This window comes from Choloepus didactylus, chromosome 2 (assembly GCF_015220235.1).
Source record: "Choloepus didactylus isolate mChoDid1 chromosome 2, mChoDid1.pri, whole genome shotgun sequence".
Lineage (NCBI taxonomy): Eukaryota > Metazoa > Chordata > Mammalia > Pilosa > Megalonychidae > Choloepus > Choloepus didactylus.
The window spans coordinates 21,175,192-21,203,117 of record NC_051308.1 but is presented as its reverse complement, the minus strand read 5'-3'; the positions used below and the strand labels follow the sequence as shown (position 1 = coordinate 21,203,117).

Below are 27,926 nucleotides of genomic sequence, written 5' to 3'. Positions count from 1 at the left end.
ACTTTTAACCCAGGTGGATTCTAAAGACTTCTTGCCATCTACAGCTTTCCCTGCACCACTACCCACCCACCCACCCACCCCAAAAAAATGTCTTTTAACATGATAGTCTACTTTAAAAACACTTTGAGTGTTTTTAAAAATAAGTAGGTTGATTAAAATACTTTTAAATATATGGATGCAAATAATATCTAAACCAAATCTGTTATAAAATATTCCTAAATCCTGGCAGAATTCAGCCCAGCAATTTAATGATAAAATGATTTGACTGATCTAGCTTCTTGTTGCTCCCCACTCACAAACCTTTGAAATTTCTTGTAACAAGATCTGACCTGTAAGGATTCTATGTAGAATTTCTGCCAACTCACTTCAAAGAATAATAAAAAAAATTGCAGAAATGTAATTTAACTTGCTGATACAGGTTGCATTTTAATCATTTAGAGTAGAACAGTGTTTTGATCTCAGTTGCTAATGATGATGGATGGCCTGATCTTTAGAAGAGCTAAAGAGGCAAGTGTTGGTTTGCATGCGAGCAGGCAACAGACTTTTATATCACCTTTCTCCACCTACTTCATTTGGTTTCTCAGGTGGTATATTTTACTTTCTGAGTGCCTATTTTATAAACATTCTTTAAGTCTACTCTTGACATTGCTTTTTTGTTACCTATAAACATTTTAAAATCTGAATTCTTACGACCTCTACCTTAAAATTTCTGTCTGAATGTGTTCAGACCTTTGACTCACTCCTAAGTTCAAATCTTCTGAAATAAGAATTTATTGGTACAGAAATCAGCTGCCTTGAGTTAAACATCAATGTAATTTCAAAATCACTTTTTTGTTTGTGTTTTGCCTTAATCTTTGTGCTGTGTTCAGATTTCATTATGCTAAGTATTTGGTAAAGTTTATGACCAGGAAGGCTAGATTTTTACTATACTAAAGAAAATTAAATGCCAGATGTAAGTCATCATCAACTCTTTTGATTATAAATGATGAAAGTGCTCAATGGGGAAGGTATAATGTCTTCTTTAAATAGTGTCTAGGTTATTTAATAGGTGAGTAACTATATTTTATCTCTAAAGGACCCCTGGTGAGTTTAAACAACTCCTGTAGAAAAAGTTGCACATTGGTAGAACACAGAAGATTCTAAGCTCAAGGGAACAGGGAATATACTGGTCTCCTCCATCATTATGTGTGTATATAGATCCTCAGCTTCTAGCACAGAGCTGACAGACAGACAATAAGTGCTCAATGCGTGTTAGCTCCTATATTATCGTAGGCACCTAATAAATGTTGAATGTAAAGTGGAGGTTTAAAAAAAAGGAGCCCAAGGTGGGAAAGAGCAGAGTGGCCTTAATGGCTTTATGTTGCTGTGACCCCAGATGTCCTCATTCTTTGCTAGACAGCCACACTGCTTGGCGAGGACTGAGAACACCCAGCAGGACTTAATACCATGCACGCTCATTTTAACAATATAAACAATACAATGACAGTGAGATGAATTTTAACAAGGCCAGTATTATAGAAGCTGTTTTGTATTTCAGTTTCTGTAGCAGTTATGTTGACTACCAGCTCCTCACTTCCAGTAAGTTGATATCTCCATCAATTTCCAGTGTGTCGATATTGCTAAGCCTTTTAAATCTATGTTTGTACTCCAGGCTGTGGACACCATTCACTGCAACCATGAATTCTTTAACATCACAATAAATTATCATCTGAAAGGAAAGTAAACATATCATCAGTGGTTTCCCTTGGTTTAAGTTTTTGACTTGCCCACTAATAGAGTGTCAAGAAGTAAAACCACTTGGTTTCCTTTACATAAAGTTCTCCCAGCTTGCTGCTGTTAACTTCATTTCATGATTTTTAAGACCCTAATCTAATTCACCTAGTGGCACCTTCTGCCTTGTCCTGCTCAGGGAATTACTCTTAACATGCTTAGAACTTTACACCATCCCCCAGGCCTTGCTGGCCATCCCACACCCCCTTCATCCCACAGCCTTTTCCTGCCCCTTGTTCCCGGGGAAATGAAAAATTGCTCCTCCTCAACAATTGTTTGGGAACTCCAATGAAGTAGAAAAACTGCTGATATCTTGATCCTCATTTTCTCATTTACCCAGGATCTTATTCCAACTAAAAGATAAGGAACCAAGGGAGTTGGATCCTGGTTTTGTTTTCCTCAAACTTAACTTGAGGGTCTTTGACAAGCATACAATTTGTATGAAATCTCAGTTTATGGCACTTGCTAAGGACTGCACAGCTGCTTGGTGATCCTGATTATATACCAGAATGGCACATCTTGGCCTCAGTCTGTCTCTCAAAACCTCTTCAAAATTCAGAATGCTGTAACTCTGTGTAGTAATTCGGTTCAGATTGGTCACTGCATTGCTAGCTCTTCAGAGTTATTTGCCTATAATTCAAAACATTTAAAAATAAAACCAACTATCCTTTTAAGTCACTTGCATGCCTGAACTTCATTCTTCTGATGCCATATTCCCAACACCGTAACCTAACCACTGATTCTACCACTTGTTTTCTGAACTGAAAAAGCCAGTTTGGCAAATCTGCAATGTGTTCTACCTTGTGTTCCTTGCCACCATCAAGAGTATAAAACAGAGCAGAGAGGGGCAGCATGGCCTAGCTGCTAACCTGACCCCATCCCTAGAGGCCAGACTGAGATACAAAATCTGAATGTGAAAGGAGTAAATTGAATACCTTTATTCTTTTGATAGTACTGCAAATGGCTGCTGGAAATTAGGATGAGGGGGGATTCTGTGAATAGAGCTGACAGAAGTGAAGGCTCTAGAACTAAACAGAGAGTTGGGGAAAATATCCATAACCCCACAAGAATGATGGAAATACCACTTTCAACCAGGTGGAAGGAAACTTAAGGAACGTACATTTAATATCTCAAGAGAACACAAAATGCTCAGCTTTATTCTATAGCTCAAAAGGAAAAATAAATTGGCATCATAAGGACGCAATGGGAAAAGAGTCAATTAATTACCTATATTCTATCAGAACAGCATAATAGGAAAATGACATAATAATGATGAAAGCATATTTAAAAGGCAAGAGGCCATGCTCCTCTCAAGATGGCGAAGTGATACACTCTAGGGATATGTCTCCCTGCAAAAGCTTTGAACAACCAGCAAGAACTGCCAGAAACATCTTTCTCAAAACTCCAGAAAATAGCCAAAGGACTACAGTAACAGGGCAGCACTAAATCAAGACAAAAGCAACTTAAAATTGTAGGATCTCATAGTGCCCTGGCTTTCCTCCCCATCCCCATGCTCCCAGCATGGGTCCCTGGTACTGGTTCTGGAGAGAGCATTGTAACCCTCAGCACATAACGGGAGCATGTATGTCCGGACCAGTCTGCCTGAGGGATCGATCCAGGACATTGGTTGCAGGCTCGCCATCCAAGAACTTGTCCTGCATGTAGAGGCAGCTCACAGAGCTCTCCTACATAAAACCACAACAGTCAAATCTCAGCTGCCTGGAGCAATAGTTTGCTGGCTGTAGGACATAACACTGCACTGCCCGGGACTGAGTAAACACTGTTTCCAAGGAAGGGAAACATTTGAATCCATGTAAATGAGAGAATTCCTAGGGCCATATTCACATGTCCAGGACAATACACGTGCAAAAAGGACTGGGAAGGACCGTACACTTTTGACTCAAGCTATTCTAAACTCATTGTATGGCTAAGCTCTGAAGGACAGCACTTGCACAGGTCAATCTGCAAAGATTGGGAACGTTATGTCATTTTTTCCATATCTCTCTTTAAAATTTTTGTTAGTTCCTGGCATTCAAGGAAGCTGTGTCACAACATTAACTGGATACAAGCTTAAAGAACAGACACTTCAGAGTAAATTCCAGTGGTAATACATTAAAATATCAAGATGTCCAAGTTTCACCAAAAGATTACAAAATGTACATAAAAATAGGAAGCCATGGACCAGGCAAAAGAGAAGATTAAAGCATTAAAACCATCAACAAAAAGGACCATATGTGGGACATATGAGACAAAGACTTTTAAAAAATGGTCCTAAATATGCTCAAACAGCTAAAGAGAAACATGAGCAAAAACTAAAGAACTTTAAGAAAATGACAGATGTACACAACGAATATTAAAAAAAGAGAATTTATGAAAAGGAACCAAACAGAGCTGAAGCCCACAGAGAAATTAAAAATTCCCTAGGGGGGGTCAATAGCTGATTGGAGCTAGCAGAAGAAAGAATTAGTGAATTGAAGATAAGACAATTGAAATTACTCAGTCTAAAGAGCAGAAAGGGGAATGAAGAGAAGTGAACAGAGCCTGAGGAACCCATGGGAAACCATCAAGCATACCAGTGTAGGCATTGTGGGAGTCCAGGAGAAGAAAGAGAGAAAGGGGCAGAAAGAATATTTGAAAAAAAATAATGATTGAAAACTTCTCAAATTTAGCAAAAGATAGGAATATGCACATCCAAGATGCTCAATGAACACCGAACAGGATAAGCCCAAATAGAGAAACACCACAGCATATTATAATCAAACAATCAAATGTCAAAGATAAAAAGAATTCTGAAAGCTCCGAGAGAAGGAATGTTTCATATACAAGGGAGCCTCAATAAAGCTAAGTACTAACTAAGGCGGTAGGATGACATATGTAAGGTACTAAAAGCAAAAACTGCCAACCAAGAATTCTAATCCTGGCAAAACTGTCTTTCAAAAATGAGCAATCAAGACATTGCCAGATTAACAAAAGCTGAGAGACTGTGTCGCCACTAGACTAGCCCTACAAGAACTGCTAAAGGAAGTCCTGCAGTTTGAAAAGAAAGGACACTGGAGAACAGAATGAAGAAGAAATGAAGATCTCTGGTAAAGGTAATGACTTGGATAAATATAAATACCAGTTTACTATTGTATTTGTAACTTCACTTTTTACTTCCTACAAGATCTAAATAGCAAATGCATAAAATGTAAAGAGAAATCACTGGTTTTGGATTCATAATGTATAAATATGTACTTTATGACAAGAACTACATAAAGGTGGGGTGCAGAGGGGTATAAGAACATAGTTTGTGTATACCATTGAAGTTAAGTTGATATCAAAGCAAATGAGATTGTTTTAGATTTATGATGTTAAATTTAAGCCCCACAGAAAATTGGTGGATCTGGGTATCTAGAGGAATGAGGGGTGGGGTATATTATGGAGTTCCCTGCATGGGGTTTGTATTATGTTTGCAACTGTCCTGTAAGTTTCAAATTATTCCAAAATAAAAAGTTTAAAGTAAAAAAAAAAAAAAAAAAAAGGGAGGAGTTTGAAGCAATTGGAAAGAAACTATCACTATGGGAAACTGACAGCAATGTTCCAAGGTGAAGATAATTACTGTTCCTGAAGTCAAAAACTAATGAAAGGAACAGATACATTTAAAGATATACAAGATATATCTGTCCATGTACTGGTTAGCCAGCCTTTTAACTATATATATATCCACATGAAGATTTTTGGAATGTGGTTCACCTAAACTTAATGGTATTATCTGAATTAAGGGATTAATGATAAATTTTAATTTTCATCTTGATATTTTTGTGCATTATTTGAATTTTTTAAATGAGCACTTTTTTTTTCTAAAACTAAGAGACCTAGAAAAAAGAAAGGAAGAAAATATGTTAAGATATTAATAGTGGTTAATTCTCAGTGTTAGTAATACGAATTATTGTTGTCCTCTTGTTTTTATTACAGGAGATCCAAACTTGAGGCTCAGATAGGTCAAAAAACAAGTTACATCATTGGTTTCTTCATCAACCACAAGGATCAACTTCATTCTGGAGCAGTTGTCTCTGTCTCCCTTCAGTGGAACCCAAGTCACCCCTTGAAATCCCTACTCCGGCCAAATCAACCATCCCTTCCCACCTGCAAGGATTTGTTCAGATCATCTCCTAAATCTGGAAAACCCAACTTTATCTTCTGCAACCTCCCACATTCTCCCCAGCCTTCTGGTTTCCAAATCAAAAATCCACAACTTCCAGGAAACCTTCCACGATTAGGCGACATCTGTCTAGTCCACATACCAGGGCACTAGATTCGTCATTACACTGGAACCTATCAATAAATATCAATGTCAAATCAGCAAAAAGACCAAACTACATTTCAACAACTTCTCTTTGGCCTTGGTATTCACGCTTCTAACAATTAGTTCTGATGAGTCCTCAAGAACTCAAATGGTCAAGAATGTGCTAGCTTAAAACGTTATAGAAGAAGGACTTAAATCAATAACCCTAAATGACCAAGTGAGGCAGTGGGTCACCTAAGCTAGTGATTGAACATAGCCAACCACTCAGCATCCATATCTCACTCTCTACTCAGCATCCCAGAAACATAATGTCAGAAATATATGTGTTATCATGACAGTCACACACTTGGGGACTCAGGACTATATATGACTTTCAGTTCCAAGGGTCGCAGTGTATTTTTCTTGAATTATAAAAACAGGACTAACTCCTAAGGAGAAAGGACTGCCACCTAAAACTGTGTGTAACCAAGATGGTAGACAATGGATAGTGCAGGCAGTTTTATGGTTTCTGTGTTCTCATGCTCACTCATGAATAAACATATTACTCCAGCACTGAGACAAGGTACCTCTCAAAATTCCTATTAATCAATATGGGGCTATGCAGTAATTTTCAATAGGACAACAAATGTTGAATGATTCCAACACAAATAATGTAGTACTCAGTGGTTTTGTCATTCTTATGAGTTGTCTGTTGTAAAAGGGAGCATTCAAAATACAATCTCCAAACACACAAACATACAAAAAAACCCACAGACAATTACCACATATTAATATAAATTGGAAATTGATTTATCCTATGTCCTGCAGCCAGGATTGTTTTTCCTATCCCATTTTCAAAAAAATATAATCTCACCTCAAAGTACATCCCAGGACTAAATGGGAAACAGGTAATATTTTTCTCTTCTTCTCCCCAGGAATCCTGAAGAAAAGAATTTCTTACAAATGCTTTAATATTCAGGCGTGGGTTCAAGTGCAGAGCAATATCCTTTGATGTTCCTGCTATTAGATCAACATTAAACCTTTTGATAGAATAAAAGGAAAAGACCTTAATTAACCAAGTAGGAGAGGGTAAGTGGCAGTTTCTTCAATTCAAAAAATCATACCTGAGCCATGACTATAACTACATAAAACATATGTATGCCCATGGTCACAAGGGACACAGAGGGAAGTGAAACGTTAACATTTGAGTTAGCATTGCATTGATAAAACTATGAAATTTGCAAAGTAAAAATATTTTTTAAAAAACTTTTAAATCAGTGTTGAGGCCAGAGAACTGGTTGGGAAGAAAGAGAGGCTTAGAGCCAGATTAATGCAGACTATAGAACTCTGGGATCCTTTCAAGCAGGTATTCTATTTTAATCATTTACATATGTTCTTTTCTCCTTGAAAGTGTGCTACTAACTTTAAAAGGGAAGAGTTCTAATTTCAGGCCTTCAGAAGGGGGAAATTTCTGGGAAAGACTCTGAAAGCAGAAATTTTGTAAGTCACATGGCAACAGAGGCCCTAACAACAGATGTCTGATTTTATGGGGCTGCTCTGGAGTTCAACACTAAAGTAAGGGCTGGCCTTGCGGAAGGACTGGAAGGCTATTAGCAGCAAAAGAGCCATAAAAATGATGCCACCTTGTCTGATCAGCAAAGGCCTAGGTCAGAACACCAGAATTTAGTGCTGGCTCTGCCAACAACTAGTTGTTAATAGTCTAACATTTTGGTTTAATATTCTCATCTGTCAAGTGAGGATAATGACACTAGCCCTACTTATATCTCACAAGACTGTTGCAGGGGTCTTAGACACACATGGAGAGTATTAGCGCTATTATCGATAATTTAGCCATACTGACCCTTTGGCATTTGTATTCACTTCTCCTTTAATGACAACAGTTCGTCCAGGACCCATTGAGGAGTTCAGCCTTGCAACAAATGGTAGAGTCTGAAAAGAAACCATATTCAGTACTAGGAAGCCTGCAGGAAGGCGTCTTATGGGAAAACTGTCCAAGGACAGTGGGGGATGTTTAAAGATCATTACACTGTAAACTTCATGAGGGTACAGATTCAATCTGTCCTGATCCCAGATGTATCCCCAGCAGCCAGCACTGTGCCTGGCCCATAGCAAGCCCACAATGAATATGTTTTAGACAATGAAATGAATGGACATAGAGTGGGACCTGACATACTTTGAATGAAACTCTCTGAGAAAGCCACCTGTGCTTAGGGTCTGAAAGCAGTGCTCTGTATTCTGCCCAAAGTGGAAGCAGCCAAGCTGGGAGAACTTAAGAAAATACACACTAAAGACTTAGAAACAACATGCCCGGTTGACAGTATCATCTGTTCAGGGGCAACATATAAGTGTGAAATGGCTGCTGTGGGCTTCTACTGGGGGTAGAGGTTACACGTAACAGCTAATTTGTTATGCAGAGTTAAAAAATTTTTTGGTTCTTCAAACCTTTGAAAGACAGTTGGTAGGTAGTATTTTGGTGCAAGTCAAAGTGTGATTGACAGTCGAATCTTTGTTCTTGGTGTAGACAGTTCTGGGTACGATTTTAGAAATGTCTCCTCTATTACTAGGCTGTAGGGAAACAGTTCTATAATAAGGTAAGGAATGAATGAATGAACCTGTCTTCCAAAGTTTAAACTGTTCATTTCCTTGGCAATTTTACAAAATGTTTCACGTTATAATCTAATCAAAATACTTACAAGCTGTGAGGTGCCAGACCTTTGCACCTATTGGAAGAGAAAGAAAAATGAAACCCAGAAGGAAGAATTAAATTTTATAACATGAGCAGTCTGATCTTGTTGGTCGCCCTGACCTGGGTGTAAATGTACAGACAGCCAGTGCTATGTGATGGGGTGGTATTCAGATTGGGAATATAGTCCAATAATCCTGTTAGTCTGAATCCTTTATCCTCATCCTAAATTGAATTTTCATAGCACTATACATGGGCTTTAAAAATGTCTTACTTGTCCTTTTCAGGATAACCCTAAAATGCTGAGATTATATTCTACCTATGAGGTATGAATATGCTGAGATCAATAAGACCTTACTCTCTCCATTAATAATAGCAAAGACTCAATTTTTAAATTGTACTTGTTACCACAGATGAAAGTTCATTTGCCAATGAAAGTTCATTTGCCAATGAATACTGATTAGTATTCAGTAGTTATAAAATACCTCATGACAGTACTATTCAACAGTTAAGAACAAGAGTCCCTTTCCACATAAGAATGATTGATAGTAGTCATATAAACTGATAGTTTGAGTATCAGCAAAAATGTAGTTCCTGGCACCATAGAAGTAAATGCCTCAATTTTCAAACAATTACTTCCAGCCTAGTCTCAGATTAAAAACATAATTTTTAAAACTTCAGCCTACCACCTGACTTACATGACAACTAAAAGAACATTTTTTTAATTGACCGTTTATAAAAAGACTTAATATTTACATTTTCTCTACTTATCTCTGTTGGTTCTAGAGAAGATCCTTGTGTACCTTGTAAATCCTGAAGAAAAAGATAATTAATTTTTAACATCCATCAGGACATTTTTTCTAAATATAACCTACTGAACATATAAAAAAGAATTATAAATGATACAAACATGAAAATCAACTTGAAAAATATCATCCAAAAATGTGCTTAACAATTGGGTCCTTTTCCCCCTGTGAAATTGGCAGACATTAAGAAGAATAAGATCTAATGACAATGAACATATGATTCATGTTGAGAGTGCAAATTGTTTCAATCTTTTTGGAGGACAAGTTAGCAGAGCCTATCAAAACTTAAAATGCAAATAATGCAAATACCCTTAGACAATCCATTTATAGGAAATTATCTTAGAAAAATATTCCATTTTTCTCCTATGTAAAGTAAGTATCTCCATGTAGCTAAAAAGGGTTTTGGTGGGTTTTTTGGGGTTTTTTGTTTGTTTTTTTGTTTGTTTGTGTGTTTGTTTGTTTGGTTAAACCCATACTAGATTTGAGTTCCTACATAAAACAAAGCCCTCACTGATAAATGGTATCATTCTATTCTAATCTGAAAGACTTAATTCCAAGAAGATTAATATTTAATGAGGATGAAATTTACATTACTTTAATCTTACATTACTTTAATGTTTTCTACACCATTTGATCAGTAAACATCATCAAAGACCTCAAGCTGTAGAAAAGGCACTTACCAAGCTGAAGCTAAAACCAACTGAGTGAATGTTCACTTTGCCATAAATACCCAGAGTGTCTATTTTCTCTGGGCTAATCCTGTGGGCATAGAGCAGTATATGTTTTCCATTTACCGCCACCTAGACAGACACAGAAGACACACCCCCCAGAAAAATAACAAAAAAAAACAGTTAATAAATTAACTTATCCAAATTTAAATGCTTCCTTGGGTTTAACTACTTACCTTTTCCCCACAGTTCTCTACATTACATGTCTAATCAAAATGTGATTGAAAGTAACCACAACACTAGCAGTTGTCTCTTTTTTTTTGAGTTCTTGATCTGATTAAACATCATGGATTCCCTCTCCAGACAGTTATATGCATTCATGAATGTATGCAAGTATGCATGTATGTACAAACACATTTATCTGAGACATCCCAGGGTTCAAAGGTCCCCGTGAAACCCCTGCACAAATGTGCTGGAGGCTTATGAATCCATGTTAAAGATAGGCCCTGCAAACTGGCCGCCATACTGTCCTTGAGGACCACACCCTAAGCAATAAAAAAGAGACCATCTAGCGCATGGAAGGTGCTCAGTAAGTATTTGTTTAGTTTGCTGAATGAATGAATGTGGGTAAGTTACCCAATTCATTTCCATTTTCTTATTTTTAATTAGAAAAAAATCTCTCACTCTAAGGGCTACTATTGTAAGGAGACAATAAGATAACTTACATGAGTCCCCTTGCTCAGTGCCTGAGACAGAGTAGCTACATCCAATGCATGTAGTTCCTTTTCCCTTCCTCCCAAAAGCCAGGCACCCACTGGCAATATGAGGAATACAGAAGCAACATAAATATGGTCTCTGACCTCAAGGAACTTAAAATCTATTGGGGAGGTAAAATTAACCCAGGAAAAAAATCAAAGTACAATACCAGCAGTACAGGAACATAAAAGCATTCAAAAGGCCTGAGGAGGGAGAGGTCAATGGAGGTTAGGGGATTTAGGGGAGATTTTGTGTGTATGGGGGGTCGGGGTGGGGGGCTGTATCCCGAAGGAAAGAAAAGATCTGCAGCCATACATGGTAGAGTTTTCACTCTCTCCAGTTCTGGGAAAGTTCTACAGGCTTCAGGGCCAATGGTTAAAGAGACTCTAGAACCACTTCTACCCTACACATACATTCTAGGTATAAAATGCTCGATGAAGCCAGTAGTAGAATTTACAAAGAAAGGATTTCTAAGATCCTCTCTGAGTCTAAAATCTCAGGATTCTAAAGAATTATCTTGTGGCAGGACTTAACTTTACTAAACCCTCCTGACTTGTTCAATGGGATTCCCCATCCTCTTGTTAGTTCCAGATTCCCCACACACAATTTTGGTAGTGGTGGTTATAATCTACTATCACATAATTAATATAACGCAGTGCCTGGAATTTCAGAACCAAACTCAGCCATGCTAGGAGAAAAACGATATAACAAAAAGATCAGGCCACACTGGACCTGTATTCACTCATGGCAACAACTGGTAGGAGAAACTAGCTGTGCCCCTTCATACATTTAGGTACCTAACCCTGAACTTAGAGGAAAATTACATAGCCACACTATTCATCTGGATTTAATAAGTGTAAGGGTGAGTTCACTAATGTGAAGAGCTTGCCCATGAGCTTATTCTCACTAAGGAGGATCCAACCTGTCAGTGTCCAAAACTAACCTGGAATTTGTCCTTCAGCACCATAGTCACTATTTCAAAAGATTTTTCTTTTTCAAAAGGCATGTCATAGGTGTTCTCTTCCCTTCCCCATTTTTCATTTTTCAGAGTATTGCAAACAATGCAGTTGGTCCTTTTGAAACGTGGGTTGAAATGAAAGGCGACATCAGCTCGAGGTTTCACGCTGCTGCCACACTGTAAGTCTACCTGGAATCTGTAGGAGGGAAGAAATATGGGTCACAGGAGTACTCAGAAAGGAAACCTTGGTCATTTCAAATCTTTTGTCTGATCTTTCCCCATGTAAATACTCTCAAGAGGCTGTTAGGAGACTGAAATGAACTATTATTATATGCCATACACAAGGGTCACCATGGTAAGCAAGACAAGACTTGGCTCTTCTGGAACTGCAGATGCTGCCAGATGCCTCTTGCAAAGCTTCCTTTTGTGCCCTGAAATGTCATCAGCAGGGTAAGTGTCTTCTCTTGCTTCTCTAGGTGTGGGAGGGTATTTGCACTGGTCCACCCACACTTATTTCTACAGCCTGTTGTGTGCATTTCTGAGGTAGATGGACCAAGGTGAGGGTCTGTGGATCACAACAACCCTAACTGGCTACAATACCCTGACCTTCTTAGTACCCACCTCAAACAGAAAACACTTAGCTAATAATTTTATGCAGGCCAATAAAACATGTTTTGTCAAATATTAATGAGTTGCTACCTGCAGATCTTCTTCAAGCCCCATAACATGTATAGTACTAGAGAATAAACAGAACACTCTGCTTAAAAGGAGGAAAAGTTGGTTGGGTCATATTCTTGCCTTTCCAAGTAACTGCTCATCTAATGAGTATTTTGTACTTGTTCATGCCCCTTCTATGAGTAATGGAATTAGCTGTCCTTCTTAAAACTGATCTAAGCAGCAAATAACAAAATAAAAAGTAACTTCCAAATCCAGTTGAATAGGACTTCAGCATATGAAACATTCAGCATGAATCACAGGTCAGCTGATATGCATATTTTGTGTTTGATGAGGAGCAGCACAAGATAAACAAGGGGTGTGTGGCCATAGCAAGGCTGTCAACCAGCAAGGTCACTCTGAGACAAAACTGATATGCAAAAGAAGTCTGCCTTTAGGCTCTCCTACTTCCCTATAAAGTCCTCTCTTTGTCTTCCTGAGCTTATAATTGAATCACAGAGAACCTTCAGTAAGTACAAAATCCCAGGTTTTCTCCTACTAAATTGCAAATTAAGGGCTGATACTTCCCAAAAGTCACAAAACTGGCAACTGGATATTTTCTGATGAAGCCATCTAGAGCAGCTTTTAGATTCCCATCAATTAGGAATCAGTTGAAGTAACTAGAGGAACTCCTGCAGGTAAAGGTCCCAGCAAGCACTAAAAGCTAGGCTGACTGGGATATTCAAAGTAGCAGCAAGCCTGCCCAGATAGCTGAACTACAAAAACAAATTAGCCCCTGAGCCTCCGTGTCTCCCAGCCTCACTGGGTTTAAGAAACCTGGGCCTAGAGCCCATGGGTGGCTTGGCCACCCACAGGGGCATCCAAAGGGGCTGCTACCTGATTTGGGCAAGACAATACCTGTCATTTCCATCCTCAAACATGGAACAGAATGACTTTCAGAATTTTATTGATGTGCCAGAGAGTCAGGACGCCCTTTTCAAGGATAAACAGCAAGAACTTCGTATTTCTAGACTCCACCAGGCTCCTTATGAATATAATTTTAGACATCGCCCTTTGCCAAATGGATTTTTTTGATGAATGCAGCCAACAGGGAACCAGTAATTGGTTGCTGTACCTGCTTCTTTGGTGTCCTTGATGTCATATTACTTCTTCTGCTATTAATGTGAGAGGCAACCAATACCATAGGTTCCCCATTTTTAGCTCTGTCCAAAATCCCATCCACAGCCTGGATTTTACTACCTCTTCCTTGTTTGCTAGACCATGAAGGAATAACTATGGTCCTTTCCTGGACAAGTTGTGGGAGGGGGTGGGGGTGAGAGCAACCATTTCCTAGGGTAGCACCTATGTTTGCAAGAATTACAGCCTGAAAATATAAACAAGAAAACAAATATACAAACTGCTTTCTAGACCTATTCTGGAAAAAGACTAACATCCACACACAAGGAAGCACATAGAAGGATTCACTATGTTATCTTTTGTAAAAGCAAAAACCAGGTGGCAGTGGATGAGACAAAGAGACCTTCACTTAATTGTACATTAGAATTTTTTTACCACAAGAATCAATGAATGTATGCATATATTACTTGTGCATTTAAAAATTAACTCATAAAAATTAAAAAAAAAAAAGCTAGGCTGAGTGACATATGGACTGATCACTTGTTCATTCACCTGTGTAGCCTACATAAGCTGGTTGCCTAATCTTCTTTTCCTTCTTCCTTAGTAACAGAACCCAAGTTTTAACTGGACCATAACTGCCCAGAACAAGAAACTATATTTTCCAGCCTCCCTTGCAACTAGGCATGTTCATGTGGTTAAAGCTCTATCAATGAGATGTAAGTGGAAGTGTTCAGGGAAAACTACTGGAAACCACCTTAAAAGTCACTGGCATCTGCCTTTTGTCCACCTCACGCCCTCCCATACCCTCCTCTCCACACCAAGCCAGCCATCCAAAACATGCATGTGATGGGCTGGAGTTGTAGCTTCCAAGGATTACGAAAAAGAGAACTTCACCCTAAGGATAGTAGAGTGGTGAGCAGAAAGAGGCCTACTTCTCTAACGACTTTATGGAATTGCCTTAAGTCTGGGCTGTCTCTTTTAGACTTACTTTTCACAAGAGAAAAATACATCTCTCTTATTTAAAATAAACACTGTTATTTGGGTGTCAGTCACATGGAGCTGAAACAAACTCTAATTGATATAACCTAGTCCAGAGTTTACACCCAAAACAAACATTCAAAAACAACCAAAATAGATCTTAAGAGATGTTGTGGTAACATTAGTCTATAACTATACCCATCCCTGTCCTCTGACCACAATTCTTTTAACTATATATAATATTCTTTAAATTGAAATCAATAAAATAAAAAATCTCAATTCATTATTTCATTCCTTTCAATCTCCTCAGCATCTTGGTCAGAACTGCTAATGAAAGCAAAATCAGGCCTTAAAGTATCAAAATGGTCACAAAAAGAGACAGTTTGTGTTCTTTTTTCACAATGATGTTACCTGTCCACATCACCAGGAACATGCCCACGTATTACAATCAAAGTTCCAGGCTTCAACTGCTCAGGAATGGTGCCAACATAGGGGATTACCTAGGGAAAAAAAAAAGTTAAGTATATGTTTATATAAACAAAATTACTTACTAAGCAATTATAACCAAAACTTAGTAATCAGAAGAGATTAAATTTTTAAGGCTGCATGTAAATCTGCTTATGACCAGCATTTTCTAAGCAGTCCACACAATTCAAACAGCTACAAGAGAACAACATGGATATTTACCGTATCTATAAACCACTCTGAATTCTTTGGAAAAAGACACAAAATAAATACTACTCACAGTACTTTTTATTTGGTTGAGAGTTTTATGAAATAAAACTTCCACCTAATCTGATAATTCTGGTAATAAAAAAAACAACTTTTTGCAACACCATATGTCCCATCCCTTTTTACTCCCATGCCATTGATGATCCTCAAAAGCAGGTTCAGGGAGTGATGTCATCAACATGGCTACTGAAAATTCCTATCCAGAGATTCAGTGAAAAAAAGGACAATTCTGAATTGTTTGAAACTCTGGAGGAGGATAGACTGGAAAAGGGCCCTGCATATGCTGAACTGAAGAAAAAGAAGAAATATTAGGGAGGAATCTTCCGTCCCAGACCACTCGGTCCTCTCCTTTCCCCCTCACACTCAGTGTGGGAAAGACACAGAATCAGCAGACAGGAACCCTCCCATCAAGGACACTGATTTTAAAATCTCTCACAGCAGTGAGACATACCCCACTATCTAAAGACCCAGGGGACAGAGGAGGACATTTCAAGGCCCAGGTCAGTGAGGGACAAAGACTGAGGAAATGTGGACAGAGTCTGCGTTTCCAATCTTGGGTCTGAAAATCCTTCCCCCACCCTTGAGGGAAGCAGCAGCTGGCAGCTGTTTCCTTGACTTGGGGATGAATGGAGTGCTGGGTCAGCTGAAGGAGTACTCTGCCACAGATTGTGGCCAATAAAGTGAGGGCATAGGAATCCTGCATTTTCAACTCACCTGTATGCACCCTGTGCTCAGAGGCAAAGCAGCCTCTGAGGATGATTAAGTTACTGAACAGCTGTCTGCTGGACAGTTTGGAAAGTACAAAGGAAACAGAGCACCACTAGAAGCCAGCAGATCTATATTACCACACACAGTGAACTTGCTGGGGTGCCCAGTGCCTAGCTCTCATCCCTACAGAGGGTGCCTGATTTGGGGGGAAGACTGGAGTGGCAGAGCCAATCTGACAAATGGCCAGTAAAGGAAACAAAGAAATAAAGAGATCAAAGAAAACCAACAAGAAAACCCAAGGCAAAAGAGAAAAAACAACCTCCAGAATAAACTAATCAAGAAAATCAGATGCCTAGACAGCAAAAAATCACGAGCCACATCAGGAAACACAAAGATATGGCCCAGTCAAAGGAATAAACTAACACCTCAACTGAGATTCAAGAGGTGAAACAACTAACTAAAGATATTCAAACAAATCTTCTAAGTCAAATCAAACAGTTGAAAGAAAATGTGACAAAAGAGATGAAGGATATAAGAAGACACTGAGTGATCATAAAGAAGAATTTGTAAGCCTGAAAAAACAAATGGCAGAACTTATGGGAATGAACAGCACAACAGAAGAGATGAAAAACACAATGGAGATATACAACAGCAGACTTGGAGAGGCAGAAGAAAGGATTTCTGAATTAGCAATCTGAAAGGACAGGACATCTGAAATCCTACACACAAAAGAATAGATAGGGAAAACAGTGGGAAAATATGAGCAGGGGCTCAGGGAACTGAAGGACAACATGAAGCGCAAGAATATACATGTTATAGGTGTCCAGAAGAAGAAGAGAAGGGAAAGAGGGAAGAAAGAATAATAGAGGAAATAATCAATGAAAATTTCCCAACTCTTATGAAAGAAATAAAATTGCAGGTCTAAGAAGTACAGCATACCCCAAACAGAATTGATCCAAATAGACCTACTCTAAGATACTTACTAATAAGATTGTCAAATGTCAAAGACAAAGAGAGAATTCTGAAAGCAGCAAGAGAAAGCAATCCATCACATACAAGGAAGCTCAATAAGACTAAGTATGGATTTCTCAATAGAAACCATGGAGGCAAGACAGCAGTGGTATGATATATTCAAGATACTGAAAGATAAAAACTGCCAATCGAGAATCCTACATCTGGCAAAACTGTCCTTCAAAAATGAGGGAAAGTTTAAAATATTTATAGATAAACAGACACTGGGAGAGTTCGTGAACAGGAGACCTCCTCTACAAGAAATACTAAAAGGAGTGCTACAGACAGATAGGAAAAGACAGGAGAGAGAAGTTTGGAGAAGAGTGTAGAAATGAAGATACTGGGAGATAGAAAGAGGGCAAAGATCAGGCATTTGATGCTGAAGGAGTACAGAATGTTCAACAGGATTGACTGTATAGATCCAGAAATGGATGGCCCAATATTGGGTGATCGTGGCCCAATATTTTAAGTACACTCAACAAAGATGACTGTGAATATTGTTGAAAGAGGGAGGTTAGGGGCATGTAGGACACCAGAAGGAAAGATAGAAGATAAATACTGGAAGAGTATAACTTAGTGAAACCTAGAGTGGTCAATGATTGTGATTAAAAGTACAAACATAAGAATATTTTTACATGAGAGAGAACAGATGCAGGTCAACTTTGTGAGGTGTTGAAAATGGGACAGTATTGGGAAAAAAATACAATCAATGCAACCTAGAGTCTAAAGTTAAGAGTAACATTGTAATAGGTGTCCATTAATTGTAACAAAGACAATATGCCAAAGCTAAATGTCTATAAGAGGGGGATATAAGGGAGAGGTATGGAATTCTTGGTATGGGATTCTTGGCATTGGTGTTGTTGTCTGACTTTTTTATTGTATTTTATTTTTAGTTTTTTCTTTTGTTGCTTTGTAAGTGCCATTTCTCTCTCTCTCTCTCTCTCTCTCTCTCTCTCTCTCTCTCTCTCTCTCTCTCTCTCTCTCTCTCTTTTTCTTTTTTCTCCTCCCCCTGTTTCTTTGTAGAAGAAATGGAAATGTCCTCATATAGATATGGTGGCGAATGCATAACTATGTGATTAGACTGGGAACCTTTGATTGTTGACTTAGGAGGCAAAGTACGGTATGTGAATAAACTGTTTAAAAATTAAAAAAAAAAAAAAAAAAGCAGGTTCAACCTCTTTTGTTACTCAGATGTGTCCTGTCTCTCTCTATACAACTCGGCAGGTAAACTCACTGCCCTCCCCCATATGTGGGACATGACCCCCAGGAGTGTAAATCTCCCTGGCAATGTGGGATATGACTCACAGGGATCAATCTGGACCCAGCATCGTGAGATTGAGAAAGACTTCTTGACCAAAATGGGGAACAGAAATGAAACAAAATAAAGTTTCAGCGGCTGAGAGATTTCAAATGGAGTTGAGAGGTCATTCTGGAGGGCATTCTTATGTGTTATATAGATATCCCTTTTTAGTTTTCAGTGTATTGGAATAGCTAGAAGGAAATACCTGAAACTGTTGAACTGCAACCCAGCAGCCTTAATTTTTGAAGACAATTGTATAGCATGTACCTTACACGGTGTGACTGTGAGATTGTGAAAACACTGTGGCTCACACTCCCTTTATCCAGTGTATGGACAGATGAGTAGAAAAATGGGAACAAAAAGTAAATGAATAATAGAGGGGATGGGGATGGGATGTTTTGGGTGTTCTTTAATTGTATTTTTATTCTTTTATTTATTTATTTATTTATTTAGGAGTAATGAAAATGTTCAAAAATTGATTTTGGTGATGAATGTACAACTATATGATGCTACTGTGAACAAATGACTGAACACTGTAGATGGCTGTAGGGTATGTGAATATGTGTCAATAAAACTGAATTAAAAAAAAAAAAAAAGCAGGTTCAAGGGCACCATAGTCCCTAAGCCAATGCTGACAAGAGATAACCATATTCACTGCCACTGACGGGGCCCCAAATTAAGCCATGCCCCCGCACCTAGGAGTAGGAGGCCCAGTCTTATCTGCTGAGTTCTGACACTGAATTTGGTCTGTGTTATTACTTATCAGATAACTGCGTGACCTTAAGGATGAGCTCTGGGTGCTTGTGGCTCTTTGAAGATACAGGCTCCACCTGCCCTGGGCTGGTCCATTTTGCAGGCTTGGGCTCTGATAAGTTGCCCCACCCAGTACTCAAATCTCAGCCTGCTCACTCATCACCCTGAACCCAGTTCTTTTGTCTGGGGCCTGATATGCTGTCACCCACCTCCACAGAGATGACTACACCATCCTCCTGTCCACTGGCTGGGGACCTGTGCTATTTGGTTGCATCTTTCACATCACAACCAACTCCCTCCTCCACTTTGGAACTCCTGGCCAGCCCATGCAGGCCAAGCATCATTATACCTAATTATGACATATATGCTGACATATACATATATCCAAAGGAACTCTGATTGTTAAAAAGTAAGAGATAAATCAAGAGAACCCATAGAAAAGTAGCTGTAAGCTAGTGATTCATAAGCTGAAAATCTTAGCTTGAGCACAATCTCCTCTGTGGAGCCTTTTCAAACTCCCTGGGCAGACTGCGTTAGCCCCTCCCTGAGGACCCATGGTAGCACTTTTGTTCATTTGCATAAATCTCTGCTTAAACTATGAGTTATATGGGGCAGAACTGGGTCATCATCTTTACATCCTTAGGACAGCTGATCCATAAACACATGATGAAGGAATGGCATCTCTGTTCAGAGAGCTGAGGTGACAGTTTGCTGTGGTCTTAAGCAGTAAGATGAGAAGTTATGGAAGTCCATTATCTATCCATTTGATGTCATATAGGGTGGGTAGGGTGGCGATGAAGAGAGGCAGAATCAGACCAGAAAGCAAAAAACATAACTGACTTCATAGACTGTGGCTACAGCTGTCCACCACAGTGGTTGGTTTTTGTGTATAGGGAATGTGGAAAGAGTGACACATGCTGGTTTTTGGGTCACACCTGATTCTGAGACTATATAGTGGCATTTTCCATAGTGTAAACCTCTTAATAAAGTGAGAATAGTTTTTGCAACTTCAACATTTATATATATTAAAATTATGTTTATGTAGAATGTTTAACAACATATAAAAATGTTAGCGATATCAGTATCAGTGAAAAAGTAACCTACAAAACTATATATTGCACGATTTCAACTGAGTTAACAATAAATTTCTATAATAAACATATTTTATAATCACAAACATTTTTAAAAGTATATATTTAATTTTAGAGTTGGAAAGAGCTTTTTGACACCAATGTATTCCCATCATTGCTAGTTAAGTTGTTCATAACCACTAACAAGTTGTTCCAGTCTAAGAAACAGCCCTCCAGAGAATTTTGGCCATTTGCTGTTTTAGTTGACTGGATTGGTGATTTTTACTTAGGATAATACCCTAAATTACATCAGGAATACCAAACTTTTTTTGGGACCATGTTAATGACACAAAATGCCCTGCAGCCCATATCTGCTCCTATAAAAGCAAATACAGGAGCAAACAGTTTTGCTAGTTTTCTAGGCAACACCAAACTAGACTCTTTGATGCTTCATAAATGATTATTAATTTATGTAAAAAGTTGAAATACAGATATGATCCCATTGGAGACAATACCATAAGTTTGAACCTTAATTAGGATTGATGTTACTTGCTGGCAAAACATCCTAGTTGATTTGTAATGCTTTTCCTATTTTATGATCACCTATTAAACACCTGTTATGTGCACAGCCCTATATTAGATAGACTGTAGCTAGAAATCAGTATGAGACTTCTGTCCCTGAGGAGCTTATAATAATACTGAGGAGAAGTCAGATACTATGAAAAGATAATTAGAATGGAAATGTTATGTCCTGTTTGGCAGTCCAAAATCTAAATCCCCTTCCAGATGTGGAAAAGCCCCTACCTTATGAAGATTAGATCTCATCTAAATTGCTGCTAGAGCAAGGGCATATAACTGTCAATCAGAACCCAAGTCAGACATTAAATGAGAACTAGTGACAAGAAGATGACAGCAGGCTGCAGTATTCATTCTGGCAAGCTGGTAGCAGCTAAATCTGGACTCAGAGGCAGCAGTGGCATTAGTGGCACCAGCAGTACAAAAAGTATTACCTGTGTCCAGCAGTGGAAACAGATAAGATGCCTCTTTTTAGGAATAGTCCCAGTATATGATTTTTGTCTGGCAGCAGAGACTCCAAGACTGTTTTTTCAGTCCTCCTAGAGATTCTGAGAACTACTCTAGCAGTTAATAAACTGCTTTTCTGCTAAAGTAGAGTTGATTTCTGTTGCTTACAACTAAGATCTTTGACTAATTATCTGACAAAATTGGGCATAAATAAGTGTCAAATGCTTCAGGAAAATGTGATAAAGAATTCTGAGGTATGCAAAGAAAGTTTATGAAGAGGTATGATTTTAGTTGAGTAAAATACAGTTAGGCAAAGGAGAGGGGGGAGCCATTTCAGGTGGAAACATCAGTTTACAAGGGCAGCAAAGTGGGAGTTGGGGGTGGTGGACATATCTGGGAGGCATAAGTAATAAGGGAGTAAAGAAAAGGCCAGAGTCAATTCTGGAATGACAATGAAAGTAGTATTTAGGAACAATTGTCCAGTGGAGGTAAAATACACTGGATGGCAGGGGGTCAGCTGGGGCTTGACTACTTCCAGGAAGCCTGGTGTGAGGTGATAAGGACATGATCCACGTTGGTGGCTGGGTGCATGAGAGGGCAAGAGGGGTGAGATACAAGAGATATTTCCAAGGAAACTGTCTACATAGGGTCACCAAATAAAATGATATAACTGGGAAGGAAACTAGGTTTCCAAAGGAAGATGAGTTTAATTTTGAACATCTAAGAGCAAATACACTTTAAGGAGTCAGAAATTCAGGACCACTTAGGTGAATGGCCAGAAATCATATTTAAAAGTGAGAGTAGAGTTGATTAGTAAAGATATCAAAGTAGATAAAAGTCGAACTGCAAAACAGTGACAGAAATGAGAAAAACACAAAAGGGAAGGTGGTCTGGGACCAAAGACGGAATGGTTAGTTTTGAACTCATAGTCTTGAAGGGTTGAAAGGGCATCTATGGGAGTTGGAGATTCACATTAGGTGAAAGGCCAGAAACTGTATACATTTTCAAAAGTCAAAGGTCTATCATTACTGACATGAAAGAAATAAAGAGAGAAATTAAAGTTAAGAAAGAAATCGGGAGAGTAAAATCAGAAGGCAGAGCTTTAGTGAGGAAATTAAGGCAGCAGAAATAAACTCTCACTCGAAAAAGATGAACAATGGAACAAAAGCTGGTAGGGACCTCAAGGTTTTCTTGTTTTGTGTTTTAAGATTAAATTGTAAGGAAGAAAGAGGTATTCAGGATGCTAAGGAGAAAGGGATAAAGGTGGAAGCAGGTTCCTAAGGAGACTGGAATGTGGAGATTTTCAGTACCAGGTGGAACTAATGTTAATTTGTTTATTCCCTTAGAGTAAAAACCTGCCAATCTGTTTAATTTCTAAATAACTTCTTAACCAGCCAGCACTTAATCACATTTTAAGAACACCATAAACAGCAATAATAATAAAACATATGAGTAGATACTGAGCTGCCAAACAACAGATTTCACCGATGACATTTCCAGTATGAAGTTAAGACACTCTCTTCCAAATTATTCACTGAATTTGAATGGAAAGAGAGGTGAGCTTGACTTTTCTAAGGCTCAGAATTCTATCAATTGAAGTAGTCAAAAAAAAAAAAGTACTAAATAAGAAAAATTATATTCAGGCCAGTCACACAATTTATCCTTTCCAAAATGTGTTATTACAGACAAAGTTTGTCTACCACACATGTAGTCCAAAATGAAATAAAAATTAAAAGGTGGCAGGCATCTTCATGATGTTTATTAAGGAATATAGTAGAAACTCAATAAATACCTCCTCATTGTATGAAATGATCACTAACAAAATAACCCAGATGCAAGAGAACAGTTTTTCAAGGTCTATTTGTAAAATGTCCTAATTGATTAACTTAACTAAGTTATTTACAACCTGATTTTTGTCTTTTGAACATTGGAAGAGCAAACCAGCTGCAAATGGGAGAACCAAACAACTTCAGTGCAATGCTATAAATATTTAACAGTAAGTGAAAGTTAAAACCAGATCAATATGTGGCTTTGTTTTTGCCACTCAGCTCAGTCTTTCTACCTCCAACCTTTTCTGCTTGTGAGAACTGACTATAAAACAGTAACTGAAAGAAAAAAAACAAAAAAAAGTTACTTGCCCAAAATATTAATCTTAGAAATGTGTTATAATGATGTATCCTCAGAACAGCAATGAGTCCCTTTCAGAGTCCTAAATATAATTACTGCTCTAAAGCAGCAATATTTACCCAGATTCCATTCACCAGGAAATGAAAGTCTATTTTTGTTTTAACTCTATGGAGGTAGTGGGGTGGAGAGTGGAGAGGTTGCCAACCCCAGAAATTATGGGAATCATTGGTATATTAATATCAAGTATAGAAGGATTTTAATCTATCAAATTATTTTCTAAATAGCATTCAAATACGGCATCTTTGTACACGCAGGGCAGAGCTGAACAGTGTAACTTGACTATCCATTCCATCCTCCTGGCTTGAGCCAAGGTTACATATCAGTCACCCTAGGCAGGCAGGCCTATTTTTTTTCTTCTTTAATCTTTTCAGAATATCAGTCTACAACCTTGAGATGTTTTTAACTCCAAGATGCCCAAAATCCATTTTAAATGTCTCACTGACTTCAAAGACAATAACTCTTCCTTTTTTAACCTATTACCATTGAAGGGCATGTCTTCTAAAATTGATTTTGCTTCATATGGTGTATGTACCTCATCCTTGTACAATGGCATTAGAACTTGGGGAAAAAGGATTAAAGCTACAAAGTAAATAACAACATCAACAAAAATGAACCTACCCATACAATCTAGACTGGCTTAGAGCCTTATTTCAAAGACTCTCACCCTTCCAAGAGTCTCTATTGAGGGTTACAAAATAAGTAGCTGCCCTAATCTGAGATTTAAATTCAGGATTCAGCTTCTGATAAGTGGAAACTAGACATTTCTAAAGATTCTCATCACCAGATAAAACTAAAACAATTTCTTTCTCACCTATAAAGCATATACTGAAATTTGTGGGAATTATAGTTATTCAGGGGTTCTTGAACCAACCTGAAGCCTGAACAAGACCCTTAGTTCTTCTCATCCTCCTTCCCACCATTAGCTTTTGACATTCTCCCTGCTCAGGTACCAAGCAGTAAGTGAAAGGCAGAGGGAAAAACTGAAACATTAATGTATCATAAACAGTTCTATTTCAAAAAAGAAAAAGAAAAATCTGCAGAGTAAGAAATCCATTTCCTTCAAAAATTATGTTCTATGATTATCTGAAGATAACATGAACTTCCTTTCTGCTCCTCCCCATCCCCGCTCCCCTGCCAGCCCGCCAAAGTTGGCATTCCTTCAATTGTACTCCCATGTACTCTATTCATAACGTTATTCTCATCATCTTTCACTTTAACTGTGTCCTTTTTCTCCACTAGACTGGGATCCTGGAGGACAAGGGCCAAATCTGCTTTTTAGTCAGCACCCTCTATAGCCCCCATCACCTAGCAGGCACTTAACACATGTTTACTGAATTGTATTCTTGCCCCCTCCTCCCAACCATGGATAATTACTATTCAGTTAGACCTGCTCTCAATGCTGCCACAAGTAAAAAGTGATTTTATGGGAGTCAGTTACCGGGTTATAGATGACATTTTGTAAGTTGTTTAAAGCCAACATCATTCTTTTCCACCTTACTGTTGACTGGAGTCTCTCTTCCCTGTAAGATGTATGACTTTAAGTAAATTTCATTTAAAGGCTTCCCAGATTGAAACTGAAGCACTTGCCCTGTGTAATAACAAACAGAGAGAAAGTAAAATAACCATGCATCTTTTTTTATAACTATTTTTTAATTTAAATTATAAATTACTTTGCTGATCTTAACCAAGTAACAGGATGCTATTACAATCAAAGACTTAACCCCATTTCTTAACTAGTGTTCTTACATCTGGATTATGAGTGTAGGAAATACTGACTTAAAAAAAACTGCAAAATTTCTAACGTGGGATTTATTATTAAAAATATTAAACTACAATAATAGCAAATACTAACCAAACAGCCACGTACAATTATCAGTGGTATTCATTTAAGTTCTCTTTTCTCATCTGTAAAATGGGAGTAATAATTGTATTCACCTCATAGGTTTGTTCTCAGAATTAAGTGAGTTAATTAAACAATGTATTCATCAGAAACTTAAATCCTTCAGAGTGCCCCTAGGCCAGCTAAGTCCCGAAACCCAGAGGCAATAGCCTCTTCGAGAACATCAACTAGATACGTCCCCTTTGCTCATAAAGTTGACACCCCTCAACATGAACAGATTAGGGTGGTCACTGCCTAGACCTCCCTGAAGATCGAGAAAGTGATTAAACTACAGGAAGGGTTAGCAACAGGCAAGATGGAATTTAACAAAGGATTATGAATACTGAATCTCTATATAATTACTTTTCTTTTCCTTAGTTGCTAGGTATTAGAATAGTTGGAAGGGAAAAACAGAAATGGTGGAACTGTAACCCATTTCATAGCATCCTTTGAAATTTGTTCTATAGCTACTTGTTAAATAGTAATTTGAAAGCAATACATTTTTGTATATATGTTAGGTTTCACAATAAGGAAATGACTGAAACTATGGTACTATAACTCATAATAACTTTGGAAATTTCCTATACATCTACTAGTTAAAATATACTTTGAAAGATATTACTTTTTTGTATATACATTTCATAATAAGGAAATAACTGAAACTGTGGAAATGTAACCTATAATATTCTTTGAAATTTACTCTCTACTTGTTAAATTGCACTTGGAAAGGTTATCACTTGTATGTATATGTTACATTCTACAATAAAAAATATGATAAATTAAAAATAAATAAAACAATGGAATAGTAAGTGCTATATACTGTTCACTATTATTGTTAATTGAAGTGACAGCTGTTCCTCCCCCAAACTAAACAAGTCAAGGGGAAAAAATTCCAAACCTTTGAATTTCTCTGTTGCTAAAAAGGGGAGGGGGGGACATCATCCACATTTTTAAAAATAAAATTACCCATCATAACTACATTTAATACTTCCAGAGAAAACTCGATGACTAAGCAATTTATTAAAAGAGAAACGGAACTAAAGGAAGCTTTCTATATTCTACTTCTGCAATTCTGCCCTTAAACTGTACAGCAACACGAACTGACAAAATCTATAGTTTGTCTCTATTAAGAAAAAAACAAAAACAAAACCTGCGCCCTTATTGGTTTACCATCTAAATGTAACCCCAATCTGCCATTACTTTATACACGTTAGTCAAGACCTCCAAACCTTTTGTTTTGTTCCGTAAAATTCAGAAAGCACTAAGAGGAAAAGAATGGATACAGAGCAACTCAACTTAAGCCAAAGTTTTGCATTAAACCAATCATTCCCCGAAGTATCCACATGGACAGGTCCTGCCGTTATTATCATTTTGCTCACTTCATAATGAAGCCATCAGTTATGTTTTATAGACGATCAAAGGAGTTCAGATAACTTACGTTTTCTAATGTTTAACTGGCAGTAAAATGACGCAGCATCTTAAAGTACGTGTTTAAAGTCAGGGAGAAAAATGGAGGTCTGTCATTAAACTGTTAAAGGAACTGTCATTAAAATATCGGGAACGAAACTTCCCTAGATTCCTTCAAATCGAGGTGGCTCTCTGCATTCCGACTAGGTAGGGAACTGAGTCCTGCGGGGATGTCAGAAGGAAGCACGAGCGGAAGTGGGTTTGCATTGAGATGCTACACCAACGCGAACAGCCTGCTGCTGCCAGGCAGGACTGTGCAGGAAGGAAGCCGGCTCTCCATAACCCCTCGTTCCCAGGAGCGCCTCGTCCGCAGAGGCAGCTTCCCCGGCCACCCATTCCCGACTCTGCCCAAGTGAGCATTTGCCAGGCGGGCGGACCAGATACCGTCTCACCCATCAAACTTGGATTTAGGGAGAGTGACGTTCGAATCCCCCCTCAGCTGGAGCGTCCAACCAAACCATCTCTGACGACTGCTGCCACCGGACAGGGCAGTCCTCTTCCAACTTACCCCGGGACTGGAGTTCCTGGTGCTCCACGCAGAAGGACGTTTGTCTAGCCGCAGGATGTCGTCCTGGTTCGGAAACTGGGTGTTTGTGGGCGGCTACGGGAAGTGAAAGGAGTCAGTCGGCTTCCATTCCCGGTTCGCGCGCCCGGGGACTTCACTATCGGCCTCGCCTCTGTGTCCTGGGCCTTCTACCCGGCTCAGCTCAGGGCTTCTAGCCCCGCCCTGTTGCTGACCGCCACCCAGCACCCGCCTCTTGCACAGCCTCTGGGGAATTGGACTGTGAGCCGCTTACTGCGGGACCAACCGAAAGGAATGAGGACAAAGAGTGTGTGTTAAAATATTCCTCCACGAATCTGGTGCCTCTGCCCTACTGTATGGTTGGGGATGGGAGGAAAATGGATAGGATAGAGAATGGCAGCCTTTTTCATTCCCCAGCAAGCGTATTTCTGCTCACCCCGCTGTTCTCGAACTCCAGGTCTAGGAAGGTGGGCGCTTAGGGTCGAGGATCCCTCAGGGCCCGGGTTGAGGACGCCACACCGGTTCCGCCTTGACCCAGCAGCGAGGGATCCACGTGTCCAGAGGCGCTAACTCTGGCC

General features: G+C 38.7%; 1 protein-coding gene across 5 annotated transcripts; it reads right to left on the bottom strand.

Annotated features, from left to right (window-relative positions):
* Window positions 1–83: 83 nt before the first annotated feature.
* On the bottom strand, window positions 84–27,926 carry LGALS8 (galectin 8). 5 transcript variants are annotated; one of them, XM_037821707.1, is made up of 11 exons: window positions 27,785–27,926; window positions 27,334–27,426; window positions 24,918–25,067; window positions 15,107–15,195; window positions 11,912–12,122; window positions 10,225–10,344; window positions 9,495–9,551; window positions 8,749–8,775; window positions 7,896–7,984; window positions 6,909–7,074; window positions 84–1,708 (listed from the first exon to the last, which is right to left on the bottom strand). In XM_037821707.1, the coding sequence occupies exons 3-11, from the start codon at window positions 24,960–24,962 to the stop codon at window positions 1,559–1,561; spliced, it is 954 nt and encodes a 317-aa protein (XP_037677635.1). In that variant the 5' UTR covers window positions 24,963–25,067; window positions 27,334–27,426; window positions 27,785–27,926; the 3' UTR covers window positions 84–1,558. The 5 variants fall into 5 exon arrangements, with proteins under 5 accessions (XP_037677635.1, XP_037677657.1, XP_037677628.1 ...); XM_037821729.1 differs by lacking the exon at window positions 27,785–27,926 and adding an exon at window positions 8,498–8,620 and having other exon boundaries at window positions 27,334–27,619; XM_037821700.1 differs by lacking the exon at window positions 27,785–27,926 and having other exon boundaries at window positions 27,334–27,609.

Coding starts and splice junctions, on each gene's coding strand:
- LGALS8 (XM_037821729.1), bottom strand. CDS start 24,962: ATGATGTTGGCTTTAAACAACTTACAAAATGTCATCTATAACCCG. Junction 15,196..24,917: donor AAAATGTCATCTATAACCCG/GTAACTGACTCC, acceptor TTTTTTCCCTAG/GTAATCCCCTATGTTGGCAC. Junction 8,776..9,494: donor CAGAGATAAGTAGAGAAAAT/GTAAATATTAAG, acceptor CTCTTCCAATAG/GTGCAAAGGTCTGGCACCTC.